Consider the following 26,106-nt stretch of genomic DNA (forward strand, 5'->3'; position numbering starts at 1 on the left):
TTGGTGCACAATAATTTGTACTATAGTAAATAATGACAATAATAATAATCAAGGTAACATTCTCCAATGAGGATAACATCTGTGATGTGATACGCATACATTTAAAATGATTACAGAATGGTCAGTTAGTGTCTCAAGATAAGTATGTTATGCAGACGCAAACATAACACTGATTTTGGGATCTAAGACAATAATCATATCGTGAGGCTACAGTGTTTGCCATTTATGATAAAACTAAGAAAATATTTACTTTATCCGGTTTCATAGACAATACAGTCTAAATTAAAATATATGGAGAATATGCAGATCAGAGATTTCATAACTATAATGACATGGCGATAAACGACTGACGCTTATCATATCATCAAAGTATTACAGTAAAGTCATAATTTATATATCCTCACAACGCAAGTCCTCTTTGAGATGTAGGTGGCATTTTGCTCTCTGTGGGATCTCATGCTATGCTAACCAGCACTCCCTGCATTCCATTCCGCTTTTTACTCAGGGCAGTGTGTCGTATAGTAGCCTAAGTTATCCTATCCCAACATCATCGCACTTCAAGCGGATCGTGCTGGCAATGCATGTCGAAGTTTCGGAGTGTAGAAGAAAGTGGAGCCATAAGAGCGGATCTGATATCTCTACCCAGGCTTCCGTTTTTTCTTTTATTTTACCGTAATTAGTCATACTAGCATACGGATTTACTTCTGGTGAATGAAACCCTACCGGGAGTGGGGTAGAGAAACCACAACAGACTCACTACAGAAAAAAGTATAAAAAGTGTTCAGAATAAATTACTCAGTGGCCACAAGTGACGGACCTTGATTTTCCCTCTCCCAGCGTGCGAAGTCAGTGCTGGGTCGGTTGGAAAATGGGGACACGGATAGGACTTCTTCTTATCTACTCGATACTAGTGTCGCATCTTGTTAATGTAAGTGAACCTTAACCTTTTCTGCTCTCCTGTGCACTGTACCTATAAAAGGAAGTTGTATAATTTCATTTTTGGACGAACGGTTACTTTTAGTGGCGAACTTTAGCACCTTTCAACCCATGTAAATCTAAGTTTCTTTGGGAAAGGCGTGCTTACTCTACACAGCGACTTTATAAACGATCGCTAAAACGTTCTTCAAATGGTAAAAGTGGTTTTGGGATGGGCTTTCTCTGCAGCGTGTTCTCTTGGAACTTCGATGATAAACTGAAATCGCGATCGTGGTTTGCCAAAATTGAAACACTTAAATCACCAGTTTTTTCTTAAACCCATATCGTCCCAAAATAAAGCGAAATTTCAGTTTGCACGAATGTATTGCAAGTGCTCTATTCCTGATCTAAATTTGTCCATAGAAACAAGCTATTCATAGTTGGTGTTAGTGGCGTCTGCATGTCTGTTAACTTTATCAACTTTTATTTCTCTAAGCTCTTGTGTTTATACACCTTGACTGTTCGTCCACGGCTGTGGTGTCCACAATCAATGGCTTTGATTTTTTTTTTTTTTTTTCATGCCGCCTACACTCATGGTTTACTGCTGCATACTTACTCTGTTGATATATTTTTGCTTTTAAATATACATCAGTTCGCATATTTTAAAAAAAAAAAAGATCTCATATGTCATAATTGTTCTGGATTCTTGTATCTTACACATAAAATCACGCAGAATATGAACTGACTCTTTGTATGTCCTGCTCCATTCTAAAAGTTTGAATGATTTATCGACGAACTGATGACATCACGTGTTTTAAATTGCAGTATTTCATGGTCTCAGGGTGCACCTTAAACATTATGGAGCTTAATACAGAATTTCTTAAGGGCACTCTTAATCCTTTTGACCAGACCTCTTGTGTATAAATATGTTAATGACATACATTTCAGTGAAACAAGAAAAATTCCTCCATTCAGATGAAACACTATTAAGTCGTAATTGTTCTGTTTCATACCACTATGTTGTAGGGTCAGCTATTGTGAACTCATTCAGTTAGTAAAGAGAACCTTAGGAAGGCTTCTGGGTGGGGTGTCTGCTTTGTTGTTTTCTCTCACTTCGCCCTGCCAGACCTGTGATAAAGTGTTCGAGATATGGGAAAGCAAAAATGATAATGTGCATATCTGCGTGACAGAAGACTCAGTCCACAAACTTTACTGTAAAGCCTGATCAGTGCACACTGAATTTGTGACACCTAGAGGTTATTTATTATTTCACATATTTAAATGTTTTTAATATCTGGCAAATTTGCTATAATCACCTGCACAATTAAAAATCTTATAAACCGGCTAAGTTAGAGCAAAAAAATAAGTTGCAGACAGACTTACAACAGTGCTAAGGTTTCCTTTTTATTTCTCCAGTAGCCTATCATGAAGATAAAAAGCTTGAAAATGTCACATTTTATCGAATGTCACCCCAGGAATCTAGCATTCTAAAAGGTTATATGAACACAGCATTGAGTATGGCACTGGTTCTTAAATCAATTACATGTTTTCTGTGTTTTGTTTTGTTTTTTGTATTCAAGCACCACACCTGTTTCAGGTTCTAGGAACACTGTAGTGAGTAATCCAAAGCTAGCAAGACTGCAAACACACGCCCTTTGACCCCTCTTGATCCTGAGCCCTCCATAAGCCCCATGGACCACGTGATTAAAGAAAGTCTTCCCATGCATGACTCTGAGTTCTTACACACAGTTTAACTTCTATGGGAAGCCTGAGTCAGATGCATTGTTAAACACAGTCAGTTTCCTAACAAGAAACAGGAAAGGGTTCCTGTCTGTTGCTGTCCAGACAACCAAGTGGTAATCTGAGATGGCTTTCTTAGTTTTACTATTGTTTTTAAAGATCACCTCAGATGACACGAGAAGCTTAATTGAATTATCTGGAACCAGCGCATCTGTTTTTTGCATTTTCAAGTCTCCCAAGTCTTCAGCTGGATGGCTCATTTAACTCAACTGAGCACTGGGATCTCTAACTGCTACTGGTATCCCTGAAATGGAAGGTAATCAGTATCAATCAACTTCAACAAAACAGTAATAAAACCACTTTATTACTCTTCAGTTGACGAACACAGTCAAAAGCACCGTTCCTCCTGTTAACAATCAATGACCTGATAATTGGTGGGAGACTCTCCCCCTGGTATCTGTAAAACTGAAGCTGATGTGTAAGAGTTGTATTATGTCGTCATGGGGTGTTGCAAAGACTTCTCTGAGAATTCTCAAATCTAAACCTTGAAATTCAACATAATCCCAATCTAAGCAAGGTTTAATTGATACATGTTTGAATAACAGATGCTGAGAAGTTCTTACTGTGTCTGAGCTTAGGGGGGCCCTTGAAAGTCTGTGATAGAACAAGTGGCCCATTAGATGACTCCCATGTGGCATTGATAAAGAATTTAACAGTTAGCAAGGCTGTACGCTGTCACTAGGAGCTTGTATCAATCGTTGCCAACTAAGTGCCTTTGCTGTACAAACTGTTTGGAAGACAAGGCCTTGGTGTCCAACAGCACAACTTCTAGCCCTGCTAGCTATTTTGGTTGGCTGTCTTTACCAGGGAAGAGAACCAGAAGTCTCCACTGACTGGTGAGGACTAGGAAGGGGGGGGGGTTGGTAGTTCAGAGTAACCTGGATTCCTGTTGCCTTATACAGCTTAGGTCATCGTCATAGAAACAATTTTCTCTTTTCATTTGCCCTGCATGTATAGTATCTTAAATAATACTTTGATATAGTGCTGCCAAGCCAGACCTCTATACTGTATATTTAGTAGGCAATGAAGTCATGTTGACCCATGTTCAGTGTGATTTAATGGCTGGGAGATTAGTGACACACACGTCTGTGAACATTTATATCCTGTTTGTGAGCTGCCTGTCAGTCTCAGAGGGCTCAAGTCACACTGACTCAAATGCTTCAGGGTACCATGCTTCTAAATGCATTGCAGTAAATGCAGACATCCCAGCATAGCCACCATGCTAAAATGACATATGTAATATACATTACAGGTAGCCCCCCCCCCCCCCCCCCCCCTTAATGTCATGAAAGTTAAATCCAGCAAGTACTGGGCATGCATTTCATGTGTGCTTAAACCCAGCTAAATAAATTTGTTTCACTGGTTGATTTATAGTGTCTCAAATCTAGTATTTGCAGTCCACCTGGTCTGCTTTTGTAAAATGCGACTTCGTTGCAGTTTTAAATTTTGGTCATTGAAGAATGATAACCTGAAGAGCTTGAACTAACTGGGAAATAAAAGGGATGAACTTGACAAACATTTGGTTTCCGATTAAAGAATAACCCTTCCAAAAGGGAGAGCATCTTGTCTCAAATGGCCCTGGTATTTTTCACAGGCGTGCCCTTGCTCAGTCAAACATGTTGGCACATATGGAGTGCAGGCATCTCTGACTTTATTTGCCCTGCAGTGAGGTGTGACTGAGGTTTGGATAGGGTCAATGAGGTTAGGATTTCAAACTTACCACAGAGTCTACCTCAAATACAACTGACTCTACACTTTCATCATGCGTAAAACCATAGAACTTTAGGGCAGTTTTAACCAGCCATGGCAGGATTGTCTCATTTTGTTGTGATATACTAGTTGTTAGATTAGATTATTGTCATTCACTCATTTGTGCAAACTCATGGTTATCACAAAGCAAAAGCCTAACAGAGATCACACAGACATGTGCATTCATGTTTAATCCTGCTTCTGTTCTATCCTGTTATGAGGAGTAGTTGGATACTGCCGCCACAACTTTCTTAAGGTTTGTTTTCTTTTCACTTCCCAGGCCCTGTGATCATATATCACAATTCCCTCCCTGCCCCCCTCCCACCCCACCAACACGCATACACACACACACACACACACACACACTCAGACACAACACTACACGACACAACAATCAGTTTGTTTTGTGGGTGACCTGTGAATAACTGCTGTGGGAGGCTTGTGTTTTCATTGGTGTTGCCTTTCTGATAGAGTAGGGTTTTTATTTTGGAGGGGGGGCAAAGACTCTAAACACAGCTGCACCTCAGCTGGTACAGCACTCACTGCAAGTGCAGACATGAGTCTGCCCTTGAAAACCTGTGGCCATCTCTCTCTGGCACAGACGCACATACATGCGCATGATTTTACTCATACTGCCAAACCTATTATGTCACACTTGACTGTGGTACCATGAGTCAGAGTCCAGCACGCTGGCCAAGCAAACCCTTAAAGAAACTGTGCTCTGCCCCTTTAGGCCTGTACAGTTTTATTTGTGTGAGTCATCTGAAAGGGGGACAAAGCTTAGATACAGCCTTATGTGGCTAAAAAATGAATCTTCTACATTTAGTGACATCTTCAATAGGCTATTCCGATGTAAAAGACTTTAATGTGTGTTTTGAGGTGGTAAAAGAGACTGTGTTTTTTTTTCTGTGTGACTTCTTTAATGTATTCATCAAAACAGTTGATTTATTTGCTTTTTTTTGTCTTTTTGGATGTCAGAGAGACAGTTTTTAGGTCACCTCTGGGGCAGCTCATTCTTTTTGCTGAGGAAACTTTGTCCCAGACAGTCTGGGGGTTTCACTAACATGCTGAGATACTATATACTTATAATTACTAATTACGCCTTTTCAAGAGCTTAGTAGTTGTCTGTCTCCAGTGTATCTTTGATCTTTTATTGATCTCACTTATTGTTCAGAGCACTGGGCATCTATTGTCATGTATAGCTGGCCTCTGGAGTGAATGGAGGAATGGTACTGGTCGCTGTTTCTAGCTGTCTTTGAGTAAAACTGGTTGAAAAAGAGCTTTTGAATACTAACTGGTGATTGATAGAGTCTAAATGACGGATTTCTCTTTACCCTTTACGATTTCTGAGTATGTGCAGACTGTGGTCGACCTTTGATAACCAGACTGATCCTTTGAGAACTGTCCATTTGTTTTAAATAACTACATATAGTTGATACCTCATTCAAGAATATTTATTTTAGGCATTTAGTTGCCTCCTTTGTTCCATGCAATCTCTTGAGTACATCAAGACATCCCATGTTGTTGTTGTTGTTGGTGAATAAGAAAGAAAGGCAGACGTGCAGAATCCCCAGACAGGATATTATATTTTTATATTACAAATACAAGAAGTCATTTTCAGTGTCTAGCAGCATGAGCAAGTAACGGAAGTGCACCTTCTTACAAGACCACACACAGAGTTCTGAAAAATGAGGTGAGTCTTTTCAAAACATGAGCACAAAGCAAACATCTTACCCCAAAATCTGGGTCTGCAGCTTTGGGATATAACAAAAAAGAGCTGTGGTGGGGATATTTTACAACATTTTAAAGATAATCTAAAGATGATCAAAGTCTTTACTTACTGTCTTGTAAAATCCTAATGCAAAATCTAACAACTCAACACCCATGCCTTCAACTTCCTTTTTAGCCTTTGACAAGCCTGCACTTGCCACGGCCTTCTTTGCTCTCTTTCTTGCGAGTCCAAGAAGATGCAAAGTCTCCAGGGCTATTATTAAAGTACTGAAGATCTGTAAGAAAGACAAGAAAAAGGAATTTCAGTGCCCCAGGGCTGTGGTGTTTTACCACAAAGGAAGGACTGATAATGTGAAAAAAGAAAAGGAATTTTTTTCAGACAATTCAGACAAGGCAGATTTTCTTACTGAAACAACTTTTCATTTTATCATTTTATCTCAAAAAACACAAGTATGTTACAGAGCTCACCAATACCTTGCGCATTAAAAGAAGTTTATCGCTTTATGGAGTTGAATTCTACACATTTTTATTAACACACATGCACGCACATACACGCACACACACACATGGGTTAAAATGGAGCCCACCTGGAAAAAACAAACAACATTAAAAAGATCAACCAATCAGAGCAGACAACATGGCCTCTTCGTTACGAATGGCCATGATAGGTGACAAGGATGACAATGGGTGAAGAAGCTTGTCTACTGCAAATAGTATGAATCATGTCTAGACAGATAAGGGCTCATTATGAACAAATACACATGAAAATGAAAGCTTTCAGGGGTTAAAGTTAAGCGGTGAAGATCACACATTCCCTTGCAGAATAAAGAAAAAAATGAAGAGACTGCTAAATTAAATGGAAATGCTGACATACAGTTTCTCCACTTTGAGGGTGTTGGGTCACCATGACTCACAAGATCAGCCTTGTGTGCTTTGGCATCAATTCTAGTATTATTTGAAAATGTACTTCCCAAGAATTTCCATCCTTTCGAATTGTCAATGATGGTGGAGGAACAGGTGGTATCTTACATGCTGCTTTGGAATCTCCAATAAATAGTCAGTTAAGTTGAGATGTGTTGCTTGAGATGGGCATTGACCTTGCCCTCAAAAGTAACCTTCACCATGGCAATCAAACTCTCTGGCCTATAGATATTCTCTCGGTGTCCCCTATACATGCCCTCATGAACTTGTTGAGAATAAGGTGACTCATCTAACCATATGACTTTTTCCCCCCTAGCTCAGCAGAAAACTGCCTGTGTCCTTTATACCAAATTATCATGTACTCCTCTTTATTATGTTCTTGACACAGTGCTCCTGATGAAACTGCCAGCTCACACCCAATGTGTTTGTGACTAATCGTTTGTAGTCTGCTGATTCAGGGTCAGTGCTCTGTTCTTCCTTGGATGCAGGACATTGAGACTACAGATTGAAGAGCTTGTGTTTTTGACCACAAATGATCTAGATGAGGTTTTTCCCTCAGACTCCTATGCCAACAACAGATTTGCCACTGTTCCTCCTGACACATCAGTAAATTTAACAGTATTGGTCACTGATGCTCCTGCAAAATGGGCCTCAACCCTCTTTTGAAGTCACTGAGATCTCCTCCTTTGACCACGATAACCAATGGAATGGGTGACTTGGCATGCCCAGCATTTTTACATTTGGCGCTAAGCACAATGTAGCATGTTGTTGCATAAAGTGACTCCAATGCCAGACCTGTGCAGAACCACTTCCCCTACGTAGCCATGTGTTTCCTTTATTTTGGCAGTTACCTGTAGAAAGCTATTCTTGTGACAAATTTGTTTCAATTTCTTTTTTCTTTAGTTTCACTCAAATCAGATGTAACAGTGTATAGTGCCTCATTGTTGACCTGAGCAAAACGGAAGAGAGCTTGTGAGTGAGTCAAGTTAACCCAGTGACCCCAGGAAACTGTGCAGTGGTGTAGCACCGTAGATATCACTTCTTTTGAAGTGACGGCCAAGGGGTTATCTCGGTTTGCCTCGCTCAAGCCCTGCCTCTCTCAGCATTCAGCCCTCTATTCAAAACGTCAGGCCTCTCTTTCTTACAGCCCCATGCCTGCTGAGGCCCTACTAGAAAGGCCACCGAAGACAACAAGCACTGCCACCCAAGAGTATGTCATCCATTAGCATGTCAACAGCTCCCCTGTGACAGAGGAGGACTCCCACTGCCTCTATCTGCTGTCGCTGGAGTAGTGGAGAAACGCCTTTTGTCATTCAGAGACATGAAAAGAAAGCCTTCCATTGTCTTGCAAGTTTAGGGTGTGGTTCGGTCAAGGTGAGGACTGGCAAGCAATGATATTTGCCACTATGGGGTTGAGTGAGCCTGCCTTTAGAAAATCATTAAAGAGAGGAGGCTTTTTATGTGGTAGTTTTTAGGAGTGATAAGATTAGGACGTTATGGGGGAGAAAGTTTGGCCTGGCCATCTCTCGCCACTTTTAGATATACTTCAGAGACAGACAGTGGGGCTTAAATTCAGAGCCCCAGGAGATGTTGTCCAGCAGCCTGTTTTGAGTTGATCTAAAGCAAAGTGGTTTTGCTGAATCATCATCCTGTACAGGAAATGAAGTCTGAAATTATCTGGAGTTCAGTGGAGGCTACTTTTCCTGCAGCCAAGTTTACTCAGGCTTTCCTGTACATCTTTTGGGACAGCATCCTGCTCTCTACATACCCGCTGCAGCAGTGTCCGCCCCCGGTTCGCCTGGATCCTCTGTCTGCCCCCCCCCCCCCCCCCCTTCTTTTGGGCTTCCCTGAAACTTCAGACATCTCAGTTTTCTTCTTGAGCATATCTTATCCTTCTCTCCATCTCATAGCTTAGAGGAGGGTTTACAGCTTTCCCCAAACACCCTCTTGTTAATCCTTTTGAGCCAGCACACACATTTATTGGAACCTGGACAGAGCCAGACAAATACTGAGATCAGAAAACATTATTTTGATTCAGCTGAATGCAGTAGATTAGGTCAAGCGGCATTAAGTACAACACAAAAGACTGAACTTGTTTTTTTTTTTGTTTTTTTTTCCCTTCTTCTAAAGGACCAAACCTTGGTTTGGTATAATATCATTGCATTCAATAATGCCTACTTTCTCAGAAAAATATGTTCAAACTGGAAATTAATAAAATACTTTGTACCACCTGCTCTTGAACCACTCAAAACCACATGATTTGTTGCTGCTGCAGATCTGACAGGTACATTTCCACTACGGTATCCCTTGATGCAGGTATCTTTCTTGGTAATATTTTCCATGCAGGATTTTGCCAACAAAAATTCTGTGCCTTACTGTCATGTCAAACTGTGTGCTCATGGAAAAAAAAATCCTCATCTCGAACTTGCTTTTGCAGTGATTTTGTTTGTTAAGTGGAACTTGGGATAGATGTGGAACAGACAGAAATTTGGCTCTAGTCAAAGAAGAATGAAAAAAGTCATGGATTTTGTCTTCCACTACATTGTTGATTGGCTGAACTCATTGTTGGAACTGAAAGCTGACTTTCCATTCAGTGATAAACTGCAGCCACAGCCAGAACAACGTCACCAACAATGACGTCAAAAAACATTAACTTGCAGTCATGTACCACTAAAACATTAAGCTGATAAAATATTATTTGTTTTATATATGGGTAATTTGAACGTCATTCATACGTTAACCTTACATTCCATAACACAACAGCAGAGCGGCCTCAGGATGTCAGCTCCACCACTGTGGTATCTATGGTTGCTAGCATATTTCTACTCCTTTTTTTTTTTGTTTTTTTACATAAGGTTATTTTGTCTATGTTACCATTCAAAGGCAGTGAGGATGTCTCCATTAAGGTCTCGTTCTAGGTACAGAGATCATGCTGATGTGTGTACTGAGTGCTAAACTGAATAGTGGGAGTGAAAGATGAGCCATTGCCTGATAAGGAGGGAATGTGAGTCCCTCTGTACTGCCGAGCTCCTGGTTGGCACATTACGTGCTCCTCAGACTGTCAAAATTCATCTTTTGGGGAAACCGTTTCAGGTCATTGCTATACAAAGTTATTTTTGTTTGGGTCCTAAATATCTACATGATCTCAAACTGCCTAGACGTGGCCAAAAAAGATTTATGCTCACATTCATGCATCTAGCATTCTTCAATCTTCCATAGTTTTGGAACTGATTTGCAATCTGAAGATTAAAACGTTGCATAACATTTAGACAGATGTGAGTAATGATCCACTACTAATCAGGTTTATGTAAAATGTGAGATCATTTTTCAGTCCAAATATACACCATGCAGACAAATGACTATTTCTTCATGTTATCATGGCAAAAATACCTGCTGAACAAACATTCTTGCACATTAAAAACAATGCAGAGTCAACATCTATTTTGCCAGATTTCAAAACCAACTTGGTGTGGATGCAGTATGCAAAGAGTGTGCACAGAGTTTTGAAACAGAGCTGGAGTTTCTGTGGCTTTTAGACTTAGGTGGCTATGTGTAATTTTGTCTCCGCCCACACCCTGTTGATTCCTGGGGCTAGGCTGTGCATTTGCTCAGTTTCTGTCTCAGCAGTTTACAGAACTTGACTGATACTGTTAAGCCGTTTTCACATATGCACTATGGACTATAACCGCAGAATCAGGTTCGCATTATGTCCCAAGCTGACAGCAATTACATGGAAGCTCTTGCATGCTCTGCACCTACATTATAAAACATAAAAGCACCAAGATTTGCTTTGGAGACAGTTTAACATCTTGTTTTAATGAAATGAGCCATTCTTGTTTTTGTGATTGTATGCTTATGAGTAGATGTAAATGTGTTATTTTATTTATTTTTTAAAATGAATCACTCTACTGCATCAAATTATATTTTCGTGTGTGTTTGATGGTGTGTTTCAACCCATTCTCTTTCTTGCAGTCTCAGAAGTGTAAGACCATTCACTGGGTTAAATGATCTTTCGTTGTCATTGTGCTCTGTCATGCCAGCACTGTTGTTAATAGTCTGGGGAGTGTAGCTCATTTTTGGAAGAAGAACTCCTTCTTTCCAAAAAAAGATTCCATATTGTTTGAACAGCTAGCTTTGACACATAGCTTTGATACTTTTAAAGGCGTGAAAGGCACAGTGCGTGGATTCAGTGTTACTGTATTCCCATAGCTCTGTGACTTCAGCTATGCATTCTGACTCATTCTTTCTGTGGCATCTAAGTAACAACCTAGGAAGATCAGAGCGCTGTCCTGATTGGAATGATGAGAGAGAGCCCCTGTTTACATAAACTTTCCAAATGTAGTCTTCATTCTATCCCCGGTCCTCTTGACAGCATGTTATCTTAAGTCCTGAGCAGTCCAGGTGGAGAGCGAATGAAAGAGAAAGGGGTGGGGGTGGGGGGGGTGGGGGGGTGGTGAGAAAGAGTGGAAAAATGAAACTTCTAGTGTGATAAAAGCAGCTGCTCACACAGAGCAATATTTCAACAAAGAGCTTCTTAATTGTCACAGTCCACACTGTGTTACCTCCTAGAAATGTCTGGCAATATCCTTTAAAGGAGATAATTAAACAGCCCTTCCAGAGGTAATTTATGGTAAACTGGAAGACCTGCCGAAACACAGCAGGCTGCAGGCAGTGTGAAGGGACGCTGGTGGTGGTGGGGGGGGGGGGGGGGGGGACTACTTTGGAACTGTGACTGCCCTGCTGATCCTCCATTGTTGACTTGACATGGGCACAAAAGGCTGGTGTCTGAGTCGAGATTCGGCACCGTGGTGAGACCGCTGCCGAATTCCTTGGCACGGGTATGCAGCCTGTTGTGGGCACATGCCGACAGGCGATCCGGTTATTTATTTTTTTTTTTTTTTGTGGGTTTCCCTGGTGCCAGGATGAAAAGGGAAGGCTTTGCAGGGAGGAGATCTAGAAACCTCTCAGGAGAATGTTTTCGGCATCATCAGCACCCTGGCTATGTCATGAACAAGCAGACAGGACATGCTCATGGCACCCACAGCCTGATGACCATCTAGTCAGCTCAATTTGTCAGCACTCTCTCCCCTGCTAAGGGGTTTCAGCTGTGTTAGGTTCATATGAGCTTACCTTGTGGTCCAAAAAAACACAAGGTAAATACACCACATAAGTGTTTAGACTATCTGTTCTTCCACCAGGAGTTTACCATTCATATGCAGGTCAAAATATTGTTGCCATTTAGATAACCTGTCATTAATTAAATTGTTATTTTATTTATAGGATTACTTCCTTTAAACAAATACCTCAGTGTGCATGCAGATTTGTGTTCCTATAATCGATGCTTCTCTATTTTATGCTAAGCTCTCAAAACATAATTATTACATTGGAAGTTACCTGGGGCTGTGCATTTTACCTGATGTTAAAGTATGCTGGGGAAACATTGCTAAGCCTCCCTTGAGAGACCTGATTTCACACACATAAAAGCAGAAAGAGTAAAACAAGTGGGCAGTACACCCTCATAGTCTTTATGTTTCACTAGCTGTTTGTGACCTTTCCTGAGAGCTGATTACAAGTCTGTCCTGTGGTGAGAGTTCCTGTGTTGGACAGTCCAATCTTCCCAGTAAGTTTTCACACAGACAAGATTCACGTTAAGGTGCCTGTAATTACCTTTTGGGAAACACAACCTTCACATCTGCTCCCAATGAATAGGCAGGTTGGGCCCCATCCTTTCTTGTATTGTTAGATAAATGTTCTTGCAAACAGATGTCTGGTTGAAAATCTAGGTGGGTGATGTGCAAACATGTCTTTAAATGAGAATTTTCTGAAATTTCAAAGAGCTCATATTTGTGTAAAGTATCTGTGTAACATCTAGATATGACTCAGCTTTATGTCCTCTGTAAAAGGGTTTTTTTTGTTTCCTCAGCAATTTACCCATTATACTGTTGCTCCTTTTTTCGTGTGTGGTTTGGCATACATTGGTATTAGTCATTCAATGCCTTCCTGATGTTTAAGGATTTTGGTTGTTCTTACACAGAGGACTGTGTTTATGCTTTGTTAATGTTCCCAGCTGCGATAAGTGGTTGTTTTTTTTAATAGATGTCTTGGGAAGGAAGACTTCAGCTAGGCAAGGACAATGTTTAATTTTAGTCTGGGGTTTTATCAGGATCTCCATGCCTGGGATCAAAAAGGTGTGGTGCAGTCTGGGGGAATTCCTTCCTCATCCATCACTTAGAACAATGAAGCTGTCATCAATAATATAACTATATCATATCTGGTAACCGTCTAAATATGAAGGATTTTTTTTTTTGGTTGCTGGGATATTCTATTGTTATGGAGAATATGTCTCAGATAAGTGGCTCTTGAACTTCACCGCACTGTAAAATTTCAGTTGTAAAGCGTTAGACTGTAGGGTTGTTTTGACACTAACAATATATTTAATGAAGGGGCAGCTGTAAAACCAAATAGCGAGTCAGTTTGTTCATTAAGGCTAATTGTGTGTGTTTGTTTTCTGAGGGAAAGAAAAAAAAGAGAGTGTCCTGACCAGCCTAATTGTTACATTTGACTTTATCGCGGATGTTTAAAAAAGTACAAAAACAGGGCTGTAAAATTTAAAACTACAAAGTTTCCGTCTATGGCAAAGAATTTGCAGCTGCAGAATCTTGATCGTCTACTGTTCTGCCTGGCAGTGTTTTATAGACCTTTTAAACGGTGAATTCTCTTTAAAGCCTTGTCTTAAATTCTGAGCCCTTGGTTCATCTATTGTCTTTATTCCATAAAAGAAAAAAAACCCTCTCTGTAATGTGCAGTAGTTATCCTCCCCAATTTAAAGTACATTCCCCTTAATTTAATGAAGAAACTGTTGAAAGGGACCGATTTGATTTAGCTGAAGATGATTTAATGTCAGTGACATCATGTGTGACATCAGTGACATCATATATCAAGGCAGCACTGCAAAGTGTTATTGTGGTTTCATGCAATAAAAAAAAATCTAATTTAATTCCAAAAGGAAATGGCAAGACATCCAATAATTTTCTCCTAAACAGATTTATGTAAATCAACTCAGGGATCACCTAGGTGATTGGTATTAATACTGAGGTGCATGCTTTAGTAATGGAGAGGTGAGAAATATAATTAGGTCTTTTCTTAGCATGTAACCTGAATCTGTTGTTCTGTTGTATGGCTATAACAACATCTAATATGAAAGAATCATCTAAGCCTTTAACTGAGTCTATGGCTATTTAGTTTTATATTATTCTGATATGACATATATTATGAAGTGGGTAGTTTTAAAACATTTCTAGTAACTTAAAGATAAAAACGTTCTTTATCAAGGTTACTGTAAATGTATTTTAAAACTTCCTAGTGTATCTGATTGAACAGACTGGGCTTTAGCCATGTGAAACAGCATATGTTGTAGGAACCTCACAGCTCAAATTCCCGTGTTGGTCTTGGATAGGTGCAGTGACTGGTTCACTGTTTATCTCCAGGCCTGCAGCTTTTCCTCCCAAATTCTCATTCACAACTCAGCTCTTATCCTACCCTCACAGAGCACGCTTATCCACCGTCTCTTCCTATCCCCACTCCAGATTTGGCCTAGATTCCCACCAACCTGCTAGGGATGGAAATGTGCTTACAATAGGTCGGAATCCTCTTGGAAATGGGAAACTATTTAGACTGTGGTGTCCAAAAAGTAAAAAGAAAAAAAAAAAAAGAGGAGAGAGAGACTCAAATGCACCCCCAAAGCTCATTGTTTCCCCATGGAAATGCAGGCCACTCAGAATGCCCACAACTGCTTTTCTGTTTACCTCTCTCTCCTTTCCTTATTTTTGCCTCCCAAACCATACTTTCTCAGTGAAAGAAGTGGAATCTGGATTCTTATACTCATTCAAGAAGCTATACACTTGTCAATTTGAACTGGAACTCAAGTATGTTTGAGCCTACACTGGGGCTGGAAATAGAGGCCAACGTTGCTGTCATGGGCACTCCAGCTAAAGGGGCTGCACCTGGTGATATCCTTCCCGACACCTTCCTGGCCTCAGTGTTCCACTGGACCCCTCTCCCTTTTTTTGACGCAGTCACTGTAGAGATAATCTTGTAGATTGTGAGTGGCCAGCTTCTTGATCCTTTGTCAGTGGGTGACAGGGGGAGTCTAAATCCAAGGATTTAAAGCAGAGAATGGAGCTGGTATGAACCAATCAGAGAGCAAGTATTTCAAGCAAACAAAGTGGGCACTTGATCCCCTCTCACATGCTGAACCCAAATAATTGGCTGAAGGAATGTTCACATTTCTGTTGCTTCACGGTAGTTTTTTCTTGACGGTAGTTTTTTTTTTTAAAAGAGACCTTCTCATATTTGGGTGCGTTTTTCTATGTTTTACTGTCAGTCTCAAATTATCATCAGGCTGGGAGGACAGATTGGACCCTGGAAAATAATAGCTGAGAACTTGGAAAGAACCTTTTGGCAGGACACGGTCTGTTCAAAGAGAACAGCTGTTGAGAGAGATTTGCCACATTACTTTCACTTGAATGGGACAACAAACAAAAACTTCTCACTTCTTACACAAGACCAAAATTGGTGAATAACACAGACAGACTATACTACGTTGTCCCACTTGAACCGAGAGATTTTTTACGTGGCTTTGCAAAAGCACATAGAATGCTTCAGTAATTTACATTAGCCTACAATCCAAGCTTAGATAATGAATGAGGTTTTAGGATGTCATGTGACCCATCTAAAGTCGTACCATCAAACTCCTTCTGCTCAGCGAAACAGTCAGCTGAAGCCCGTCTTGACACTGACCTACTTAAGGACCTTAAGTCTCACAGAAGTTAGTATGTGTGTGTGTGTATGTGTGTGTGTGTGTGTGTGTGTTTGTTAGTCTGTGGTGCTGAGCAACAGTTGAGTGTGCCTGGAATTCCTGTACCTACCACAGAAATGTGTCTGAAGCATCTCGTTCTTCGTTGTTTATTTATTTGTGTCCGGGAATAACCCTGTCCGGGAAGGTGCTAGGGTTTTCAGAGCTGCGCTGGATGCGTGCTCTACTGGTACTGTGCTTGTTAATTTTTTTCTGCACAGGGAACTGTGTGGCATTGAAATCTGCAGACAGGGCTTAACAAAAGAGGCTTTGAATATATACACACGCTTGGCTTTCACTTGAATGCCCACTATCCATTAAAAAAAAAAAAAGAATATTTCATATTATGTTGAGCCAACTTTGAAAAAAAAACTTCTGACAAAAACCCCCAAAAAACAGTGACTTAACTGTATCCATAAAACATTTCAACACTCAACAGAAAGAATGGTGTTCCTTTTCATATAATTCCCTTGTTAGGAGTCACTGAATACCTTTTCATTCTTGGGTATCAAATGAGTAGATTTATGTTCTGAATGCCATGTAAGAACACACTCAGAAGTTTAGTTAAACATGCAGTAGGACAGAGGTATATGCACCTTCCAGATGGACAAGATTACCAGTTAATTAATTACTTCTTTTGAAAAACTGGGAATCTACCCTTCATGTTGTCATTTTCCAAAGGGGTTCACGGGAAGCTAGGTTTAGGGATCCTGATGGTTTTGCCTTTTCACTATTCATGCGTGCATTCTTGTGTTGGTTAATTGGTAATAGGGTGAAGTAACACCTGCGGTTATGCAGTGGTTGTGGTATTTACATCTCTCGGAGGAATTTCACCTTTGTCCACCACACACTCTCCTGTCTAGATGAGGGGTCAGGAGAGCATCTGCACGTTCAGGTTTTTGCTATTCACAAGGCAGAGTAGAATCACTCGTTCTTGATCGCATCACCTCCCCTGGTCCTCTATCCACAGAGTGTGGGCTAAAGCTCCTCTTTTGAAGTTTGACGGCAGCTTACTGAGAGGTCTTCAAACCCTAACCCTAACCCTAACCCTAACCCTAGCCCTCTTGATCAGGAAAGATACACATTTATATGCAGGGTTTTTTTTTCTGTTTCACTGAAGTTGTGATTCATTCTCTCCTCAGAACCATAGCGAAAATTACACAAGACATCCTAGATCTGAGTAATTACTCATTTATTTGAAATTTCTGGGGATTATATTTTGGACTAAAGACTTCTTAATTTCCAAAAGACATGTTCATCCATTCTGAATTAACATAGCCTTTATAATATAGGCCTTATTCAATTTTTACTTTTCTTAAGACTGCATTACTAATCATCTCTAACTGGACTAGTACTTACTTGTCCACTTGCCAGTTAGGAAGGAGTCAGTAACTCCCACAAGATTAGAGGTGTCAGAAACATCTGGACATTGCTCTCATATTATTTTTATAACAAACAGAATGACTAACACCTCTTGCAAGAAATGACCTTTAAATATTTGTGCATCTGAGAAGCAGAGAAAAAAGCATTAACCTTTGCACAAGACTGTGTGCTCCTGTGAAGTTCCTCTGTCAAAGCACAGTGTATAAACAGGGTGACAGCTTTTTTGGCAGTTTGGTTTTAATACATGTAATGCGGTTCACTAGCATCAAGGGCAAATGGAGCAATTTTTTTCTGAACAGTTGGTTGAGCCGTTATTCCATTGCATAAAATTGTTTAATTATTATTAATTCAACACAGATGACATAGATGCTGTCCCACATTGAATCCAAACTGTTTAGAACCACATACAATGTAGATGTGTGAAAGGCTTTTGGCGTTTGTTCATTTTTCAGTGTTTGAAGTGTGCTGGGAAAATGTACAATTACCCATTTATGTTAATATCACCAGGTGGCTATGGCAATTGTTTAAATCCCTTGTAATTACAAGAACGTAGTGACATGTAGAGTGACAGTTGAGATACAGGTAATAATCTGTACAGGTCATGTGGTGCTGAAAAACCTGACACCCTGCCTGTAAACAATTCCTTTGTGCTCATTTGTTCCCCATTAGCAAATGGCTCTTGTTAGCTGAATTTGTGTTTGAGATTTCCTTTGTTGAAAGGAGCTGTATTTGGTTACTGAACAGACTGGTTGGGCATGTGGTCCCCATAGTGCTTCAGCTAAGGTTCTGTGAGTGCTGCTTTGGAGACTCTTCCCAAAAAAAAAAAAAAAAAAAAAAAAGGAAAACCAAAAAGCCTTCACAGTGGTGTTAACCAAATCCCAGTTAATTATGAGATAGCCATCCTGAATAGAATCTGAAGGTTTGAGCGTGTCCTTGGGAATGACTTGCAAATGGTTTCTCAGTATGAAACTGCCTGCAGGGACATTTTTTCCCTGTCAAGTAAGAATGCGTCATTTTGAAAGCAAGCTGTTTTCTCACAATTCAAACCCACAAAATGGCTCTGGTTAATTAAAATGATGAGTAGTGGCAGGAACATCTCAGTAGCAATGAAATATCACTGTCACCAGTAATTTTAAACCCTGATTTTTGATTGTTGTTGCTGATTGTTGATTCACAACATCACAAATACAGAGTATGTGTGCAAACTATTTGGTTACCATTTTTGCTTGTAGCCCAAGAGGAGTGATTGTTAATTAATTCCTACATTCAGCATTCAATAATAAGCTTATTAAATTGCCTTTGACCCTACACAATGGGTCCTGGGCCAAGGCAACAGGTGGTGGCAGATTAGCTTGTGTTTTGGTATGTATGAAAGCCTGGAGCTCTGTCTAGGTTTCAGATCCTCTGGCTCTTGGTGCGGTGGGAAACTGGACCTTGATCAGAGTGATCAAATGGCAGCCGCCACTTCCTTCATAACTCTTGGCTGACTCTGTGTGAGCCACGCTGTTTCCGTTGTTCGGATATACCTGAGAATATCTTCACTCCATTCAGGCCATTGTAACGTTAACTTACCACGGCAGCATTTGTCGTAAACTCTCGACAACCGGTCTGCCAGACAGGCTCTGCTCCTTGTCGAAATATCTCATAATCTATTTTGTAACCACCATGGAAGTCACTGGCCAACATGTTGCCCTTAAAAGAAAAAAACAAAAACATATCCTGGCCTGCAACAAATTTTCCTCTGTTTCAGTTAGTCCCACACCCTGCATTCTGGTGCAGTCAGGCCTTGTGGCGTCAGTTTGTGAAGTATGTACAGTAGCTCGAAGCCAAGGTTCCTTTGGCCGTCAGACAAAGTCATCCAGGCGAAGGAAGGCAGCTTCTTAAATGACAGCAAGCAAGTGAGTGAGCAGCGTTCCAGAGGCCCCTCCCGTTATAAATAAACGCTTGCCCACTTTTCCTCCTGTAAACTGCCACTGGTCTCAGCACCTCGGCCCTCAGCTGTCGTCTGGAGGAACCAGAGCTGCCCAGGGTCTCCTGAGAGGCAGGTCACAGAAAGGAATCTGATTACCGGAAATAGGAGGGTATATTTAGACCTTCAAAGTGTTTGGCAATGTTTATGTTGATTCAATCTGATAGTCATTGAAGTTGACAGCTTCTAATAGTTATCGTTTTTAATACAAGTGACACAATAAAAGTGTTTCTTTTATCAGCTATGGATTTTCTGGTCTAGATTACATTAAGATTAAATAAGAGGATGAAATTAAAACAACACTGGTTACCTCATTGTGTAAAAGGAGTATGGAACATGGTGTAAAGCATAAATCTAATGCTTTTAAAATGATTTTAGATTAACAGTGTCTAGAGCTGTGGAATGCAAAGTGGACCAATAAGCAGAAGCATATTTACCGCATAGACTGTTACCAGCCTTACTCTGATAATAGAAGTTCTTGTTTTTCTCTCTGCCCCAAGATGCAAGCTTTTAAGAGGACATTTTGCATGCTAACAACATTAGATTGATGGACCACACAGACCTCAGCATGCATCTAAGTAAGAAGTTAATGAGTTTGAGAAGAAATACGATAACTTAGTATGAACGCAATGAAATTCTTTCCACTTGCCTCTTGCCTTGTAATAATGCTAATTATGGTGACACACATCAGTGTAAGGAAATTAAGTGTTGACTTGAGTCTTTGCATTTTTGTCTTTCCAGCATACCTAGTACACAGCCCTAGCAGACCCAGTACCTCTTAATTTCATTCAACTACATTTCTCTAGACACGATGATATTTCCAATGAAGTGGGTAACATTTTCTGGTTTTGCATAATTTGGTACAATATTCATTGCTTCAGTTCCACATAAAATGCTTTTGTATCATAACCTGAATTATTATTGACATTACATTTTGTGTTCAATACACCAACGCTGTCAGTAAGTACTTTAACCAGCTCAGTTACTATTATTATGACTTCTAGACTCTAATCCCCATGGCTTTCTTTCTGGGATCATTGGAAGGATTTCGTTGCCATAAGTCTTTTTACAAGAAGCTCTTAAAACATAGAGCATTGAGAGAAAGGTCTTTTTGAACCAGAGCCTGTGTTTTGAACTTTGGTACCATAATTTTGAGCATCCAGAAACCAGTAGACACAGTTTAACACAAATGGTAAAAATGGCAAATTCCTGAGCTGAAAACAAGTCGTCCAAGTGTTGCAGTTTGGGATTGTTTTGACAGTGCATGTAAATAAGATTGCGGTTATAGTGTGGTCAGAGCCTGCACTGAACCGGAGGAGTTTTAATACACAGGTGGTCCGGGTTGGGTAGTGCTCTTGGTGAATCCCCTGCTGAGGCGATAATTAGGGGGAGGGCTCCTGTGGAGGTTCCCTCTCTGCCCTCACAAGAAGGGGAAAGTTAGAGTGGAATGTGTTTCACCCATTTGGCCCACCCATAAGCATCATTAGGAAAATAAAATGCCACATTTGCAACAATAACTGTGTTACTTTACTTTATTAAAATGTGGTTTTAATGGCAGCAATTCGATGTAGAGTCTGAAACATGACCTTTTGTTTGCGCTCAGTCATTGTGTCTATGTGTTGCATAATTGAAGTCTACCTGTCCACACCCTTATCCGCTCTGTGTTCTGGTCTCAACAGATTCTGTTGACATGAGAATGAGATTGGAGATGACAGCCCCCTTGGGGGTTTGGATTTTTTTTTTTTTTTATTACTATTATTAAAGCTCTGATTCAGAAGTCAGTCTTGGTTTCATGGTCTACAGCTGCCTAAACCCAGCCCACCTTGTTATAACACCAAAACACAGCAGCATCTTACTTCAAGTACACTGTAGAATGTATTACTGCAGGGGGAAAAAGGCTGTACTTCCAGACATGTTATTGCCTCTGGCTGATAGGTTACATTTTCCATAGGTTCCACAGGTGCTTTGTCTCTTGAATTGCATTGACTAGACTGCACAGACAGGTCTTATCAGTGCCTAGACACAGATACAAGATTGCACAATGTATTTTTTTACTTTGAAGTATACAGTACATATGAATGAAAATTTCAGAGGCAGGCTGTGTTACCTCTTCATGTAGTAGAATGAAATTCAGGCACACTGCGCAAACTTTTCTACTGACTTTATTATTGAAAGCCAAAGTGGCGTATTTTATTGTTATTATTCTCTGAAAGTCATTTGCCAGTTTCTAAGACCATCGGTTTTATTGCAATGGCCTAGTGTTTCAGACTGGGGTAGACAGCACTCATAAATAGAAAGGATCCAGTAAGTGAATTGGTATCTTCAGCCACAGTGGTGTGACCCATTTGCCTCTCTGTGAATAAGCCAACTGGGGTCCATCCAGACGAGCATCAGAGAGCTGATCTGTATGCCCTGGGAACAAAGACAAGTGTGTGAGAGTAAAGAGTGAGGACAAAATCTCTCTGGAAGCATCTGTACTAAGGCCAAGAAGAGTGAGAGTGTGTCTGTTTGTTGGCCTGTGAATCGGTGCGTCTGTGTGTGTGTCCGCAAACTTCGTCGTACCCAACATCACGAGAGAAAGTTTGAATGAAGACAAAAACCCACTCTGAAAGCTGACTTTTTTTTGACATTCCTCAGATCACTAGAGCTTCCTTTAATTGTGGCTCAGCCATCTGATTTCACGACTCACGTAACTGGGTCGACATGCATGTCCATGCAGGCCTGGTGCTTACTTTGTCATGCCTTTGCTGAACAATAAGCATGGTGTGAATGGAGGCTGGTCTGAGATAGACTGGATACAGCACTTGGCTTGCAGCACTAGTGAGCCTCTCTGGCAGACAGACATATAGAGAGAGAGAGAGAAAGAGAGGGGGGTGGGAACAAGAGCTTCACATTGCAGTTTATTTTAATTATTTAAATAATTTAGCAGTTTTGTTGTTTCAAAACAAAAAGACATAAGGACTACAAGCTGAAAAGAAATTGTAATGCATTTTAACTTATGTATCATTGCCCCTTTTCATAATTCACATATAAGTACATGGGCTACCTTGCTTTAGATTTAAGTGACAATGTAGACTAGAACCATTATTCTGAGGTCAACACTGATAGTATATCTTGGTTTTCAAGCCAAAACTCATTATGTTCCTGGAAACTAGAGTATGATCTTAAACAGAGTGGCAGTGCATTGCTGAGCCACCTTGCACCGAAAGCATATATCTTATATCTCTTCCCTGGAAACAGCTGTGTCGGGCATATCTGAAAGTAAAGCATGTGTGTGTTGAAAAATGGCCAGGGCACAATGGAATGCCCGTGGGAGCTGGGACTTACTGTAAAATGTATGGCATGATCCGCATGTGGGAGAGAATGAATGACCTGGGGGAAGATTCTTTTTTAGCCGTCAAAAAGAACGCATCCAGAGACCATTTGTCCAGTTTTTTTTTTTTTTTTTTTTTTTACTCCTACCCACTTTTCTGTGTTTCACAAAAAAAAAAAAAAAACTTGTCGAGGCGTGTTCCCCCAATAAGCTCCTCTTTTCCCCATGTAATATTCCTGAGAGGGAGTCTTCTATGAGTCTTGGAGTTTTGGGAGAGAATGGCTGACTGTTGATAGAGAAGGATATGCACCCAGTACGCTCCCTTCCTGTCCTGCCACGTTTTGGGGCCAAATCTGGTATAACATGCTGGCTTGAACTGAAGAACCTCACTCATCATTGTCTTTGTCCATGAGGAGTCAGACTGAGGTTTAGTGTCAAAAGTGGCACCTTGGTAGCTCTTTCTCCGTCATCCTCTGTCATACAGACACACAAACACACACACACACACATACACACACATACACTGACAAACCCTCTCTGTTGGCCTCGTCTTTGTTGTCTGTCTCTGCTGCAGGATGGCTTTGTTTTCCATGGCTCTTCTTTTCCGTAATAGGTGTGGAAAAATCCGATTTCTCACCAGCTTACGCTCTCTGATGTGATTGTCATCGCTGTTTCTGTCTGTTCTTGCCCTCCAGGGACCCTTAAGAAGGTGCTAGGGTTATAAGCTTCACACTAAAACCTGTGTGTCAGTACAGCATGTTAGTGGAGACCTCAACAGATACTGCTGTTGCATGGAGGTCAGGTAAATTGCCCTACCATGTAGCTGGTGCCAGGCAGTGTTAGGGGGCCCAGCTCACATGGAAGTACACGTATCAAGCTTTCATGCTCTTAATGTTTAACGGTTTACATTCCATTGGAGCGTACATAAAAAAGCCAAGACTCCTCGTGTCTTGGCAAGACAGAGTGAGTACCCTTTAAGTTAGTGTCTATTTTAAAATTAGGGCGGTTGTTGGATTTAACTTGGGCTGGTCAATGTGAAGTTTTTCTTTGCCATCTTGGAATCTTCAGAGATATTTAGTTCTCAGAGAATAGTTGTCTTGAAAGATGCACATTTTCATCTTGCACACTGAAGTCAGTGCTTTGAGTAGCCCCATGGAGTTTAGAGTTCTCACTGATTGTTCTGCAGCTGTTGTTGAGAAGCTTGAGTAGGCCAGACACTTTTCTCACACTCTGCCTGGAACAGCCTTGGCAGTTGGATATAGTTCTAAATGAGGGCAGGGAATGTTATAACTGAACGGGGGTGTGTGTGTGTGTGCGCGTGCGCGATTGTGAGCATGATGGTGATGGGAAGTCTGGAGTCAGTCTCATTTTAACACATCTGTTGGAGTGAGTGGTCACCATTGCTTTTTCAGTGGGCTGTGAGCGGCTCTGTCTTCCCAGGAACCTGATTGGATCTGGGCGGGCATGTTGAGACTCTGCCATTTCTTTTCGATCTTTCTGTTCCATCTGCTCATCGATTGTCCATGGAATAAGATACAGGAATTTTGGTTAAGACTCTGTAAACAACAGCTGGGTAAAGCCATAGAGAGTCCTAAAGCCTCCTAATGTTGTTTGAAGAACCAGAGTCTGATGTTCCTCTCTGTCTACAACTCTTTGGCATTCTTGCAGGGCAAACAGTTGGTGTTGTTAAAAAGCTTGATTGAAAAGTAAACAGTAGGATTCCGTTGCTGTGGAATGTGGGGTGTGTGTGTGTGTGTGGGTGTCGTTGTGTGTGTATGCATGTGTGTGGGTGTTTGTGTCCTCTGACAAGGTGGGCCCAAGCTTTCACCAGTTGGTGAGTTCAGGAAATTCAAAGAGATGTTGTAGGATAAACGTAAATCACACAAGCACAGATGTGCAAAAATGCTGAAATTTGATATTTTGCGATGTGATAAAATGAAGATTTCATTTGAACAAGGGGAAAAAATTCACAGAGGTGAAAAGTTTAATGGTGATATCGGTCCCGTTAACCATAGTCAATAACAGTTGTGTTAATGACATGAATTTTGCATGAGGAATTCTGTGTGTCTTGCTCACTGTATTTTGCCGCTTCTTTTCATTAGAGGATGCTGTTCAGCGCATGCAAGTTTCAGTCAGGCTATAATTAAAATGGACAGTAAATTTGATATGATAAAAGATGCTCCGCTCCAGGATTTCAGGTGTCCAGTACATAAGGAGACCTTCAACAAGGTTGCCGACAAACCTAAAACCAATTCAAGCCCTGCAAATCTTTGATACCTTACACTGCAGTTATCGCTGTCAACATGCATCAACACCTTGAGCGCTCAAGCATCATCCTGTTGAAGTCTTAACCAAGCCGACAACCCGCTGCAAATTTTATTTTAACAAGACCTTATAGGTTATACTTCACACTTAAGGAATACTGAAACGATCTTTGTCAAGTTTGTACTTTGGTTTACTCTCAGATTTCTTTTTGATATCATGACAGTTTTGAAAAGTGAACCCAGCATTGCACATTAAATTGACTATGTCATCCCCTTTGTAGGCGCACACATTGCAACAGACCATAAAAACAAAGGCACATTCTGTTTTTAAGTGCATTTTTGTAAATCTTAAATTTCTAACTGTTTTCAGTTGCTTTTATATGCAAAAGGCCTTGTAGTATTGCATTTATCAGTCCCCTGACACAAATCATGTTTAGATGCAGAAATTTAACCTTCCTCAGGTAGCATTCAATTTTGTTCCCATAGTAAGCGTTGTAACCAAATGACTATCAGTGATTCAAACCAGTGCCTGTACTGTATGGGGGCTTTCTCAGTACAAATGCACCTAAGCGAACAGAGCTTTTTTTTTGGCCAGGATGGCAGAGCACCCCTACTGTTGAGAGGAGTTCATCCCAAGGGACAGGGAAGCAGGAGATGATCACACCAACAGTCTGGCTGAGTGACTCTTCTCAAAAGAGTTTTGCCAGTCAGCAGTTTCCTTTTGACAAAGCCTGGGGATTGTTGTTGTAGGCTGCTCAGTCAGGGGAGAAAGGATTTGGGGGGTAGATCAAGTTATTTATTAGCCAGAGTCATTTAAATGGGAATGTTGGCCATGATGGAGACCCGGGGGAAATGGGATCTGGCGTGCCATTCAGACTGGAAATGCCAAGTGTGGCATCTTGCCAAGGTCATATACAAACATAGAGATGACATTTTTTTGTTGAGTTGGTACAAGGCCTAACCTTCAAAAGGATCTGTCTGTGTATGACAGAAAGAATTAAGGCTTCGTTCCTCAGCCTGGCAATAACGTTCTACCATCGTATGCTGCGGAACGTGGGCTGACGCTACACTTTACAAGAGACTTACCAGCAGAAAATGACTCGATTTCACTTTGCATTACTTGTTTCCATGCCTCTTAGTTTGTATTCGTTTGAGGATACATGAATTGTATACACATGGTGTCATGCTTGGTAAATTTGTGACTGGT

The 26,106-nt window shown here is 40.7% G+C and overlaps 1 protein-coding gene across 1 annotated transcript in view; it reads left to right on the forward strand.

The window, feature by feature from the left end:
• The first annotated feature begins 823 nt into the window (after positions 1–823).
• The window catches only part of hspg2 (heparan sulfate proteoglycan 2), an 88,319-nt gene continuing 63,036 nt past the window's right edge, over positions 824–26,106 (forward strand). The window contains exon 1 of the mRNA XM_030767970.1: positions 824–928. Coding sequence (XP_030623830.1) covers positions 869–928 — 60 coding nt within the window. The 5' untranslated portion in view covers positions 824–868. The remainder of the gene's footprint in view (positions 929–26,106) is intronic.

The sequence above is a fragment of the Chanos chanos genome, chromosome 3, assembly GCF_902362185.1.
Source record: "Chanos chanos chromosome 3, fChaCha1.1, whole genome shotgun sequence".
NCBI classification, from domain to species: domain Eukaryota; kingdom Metazoa; phylum Chordata; class Actinopteri; order Gonorynchiformes; family Chanidae; genus Chanos; species Chanos chanos.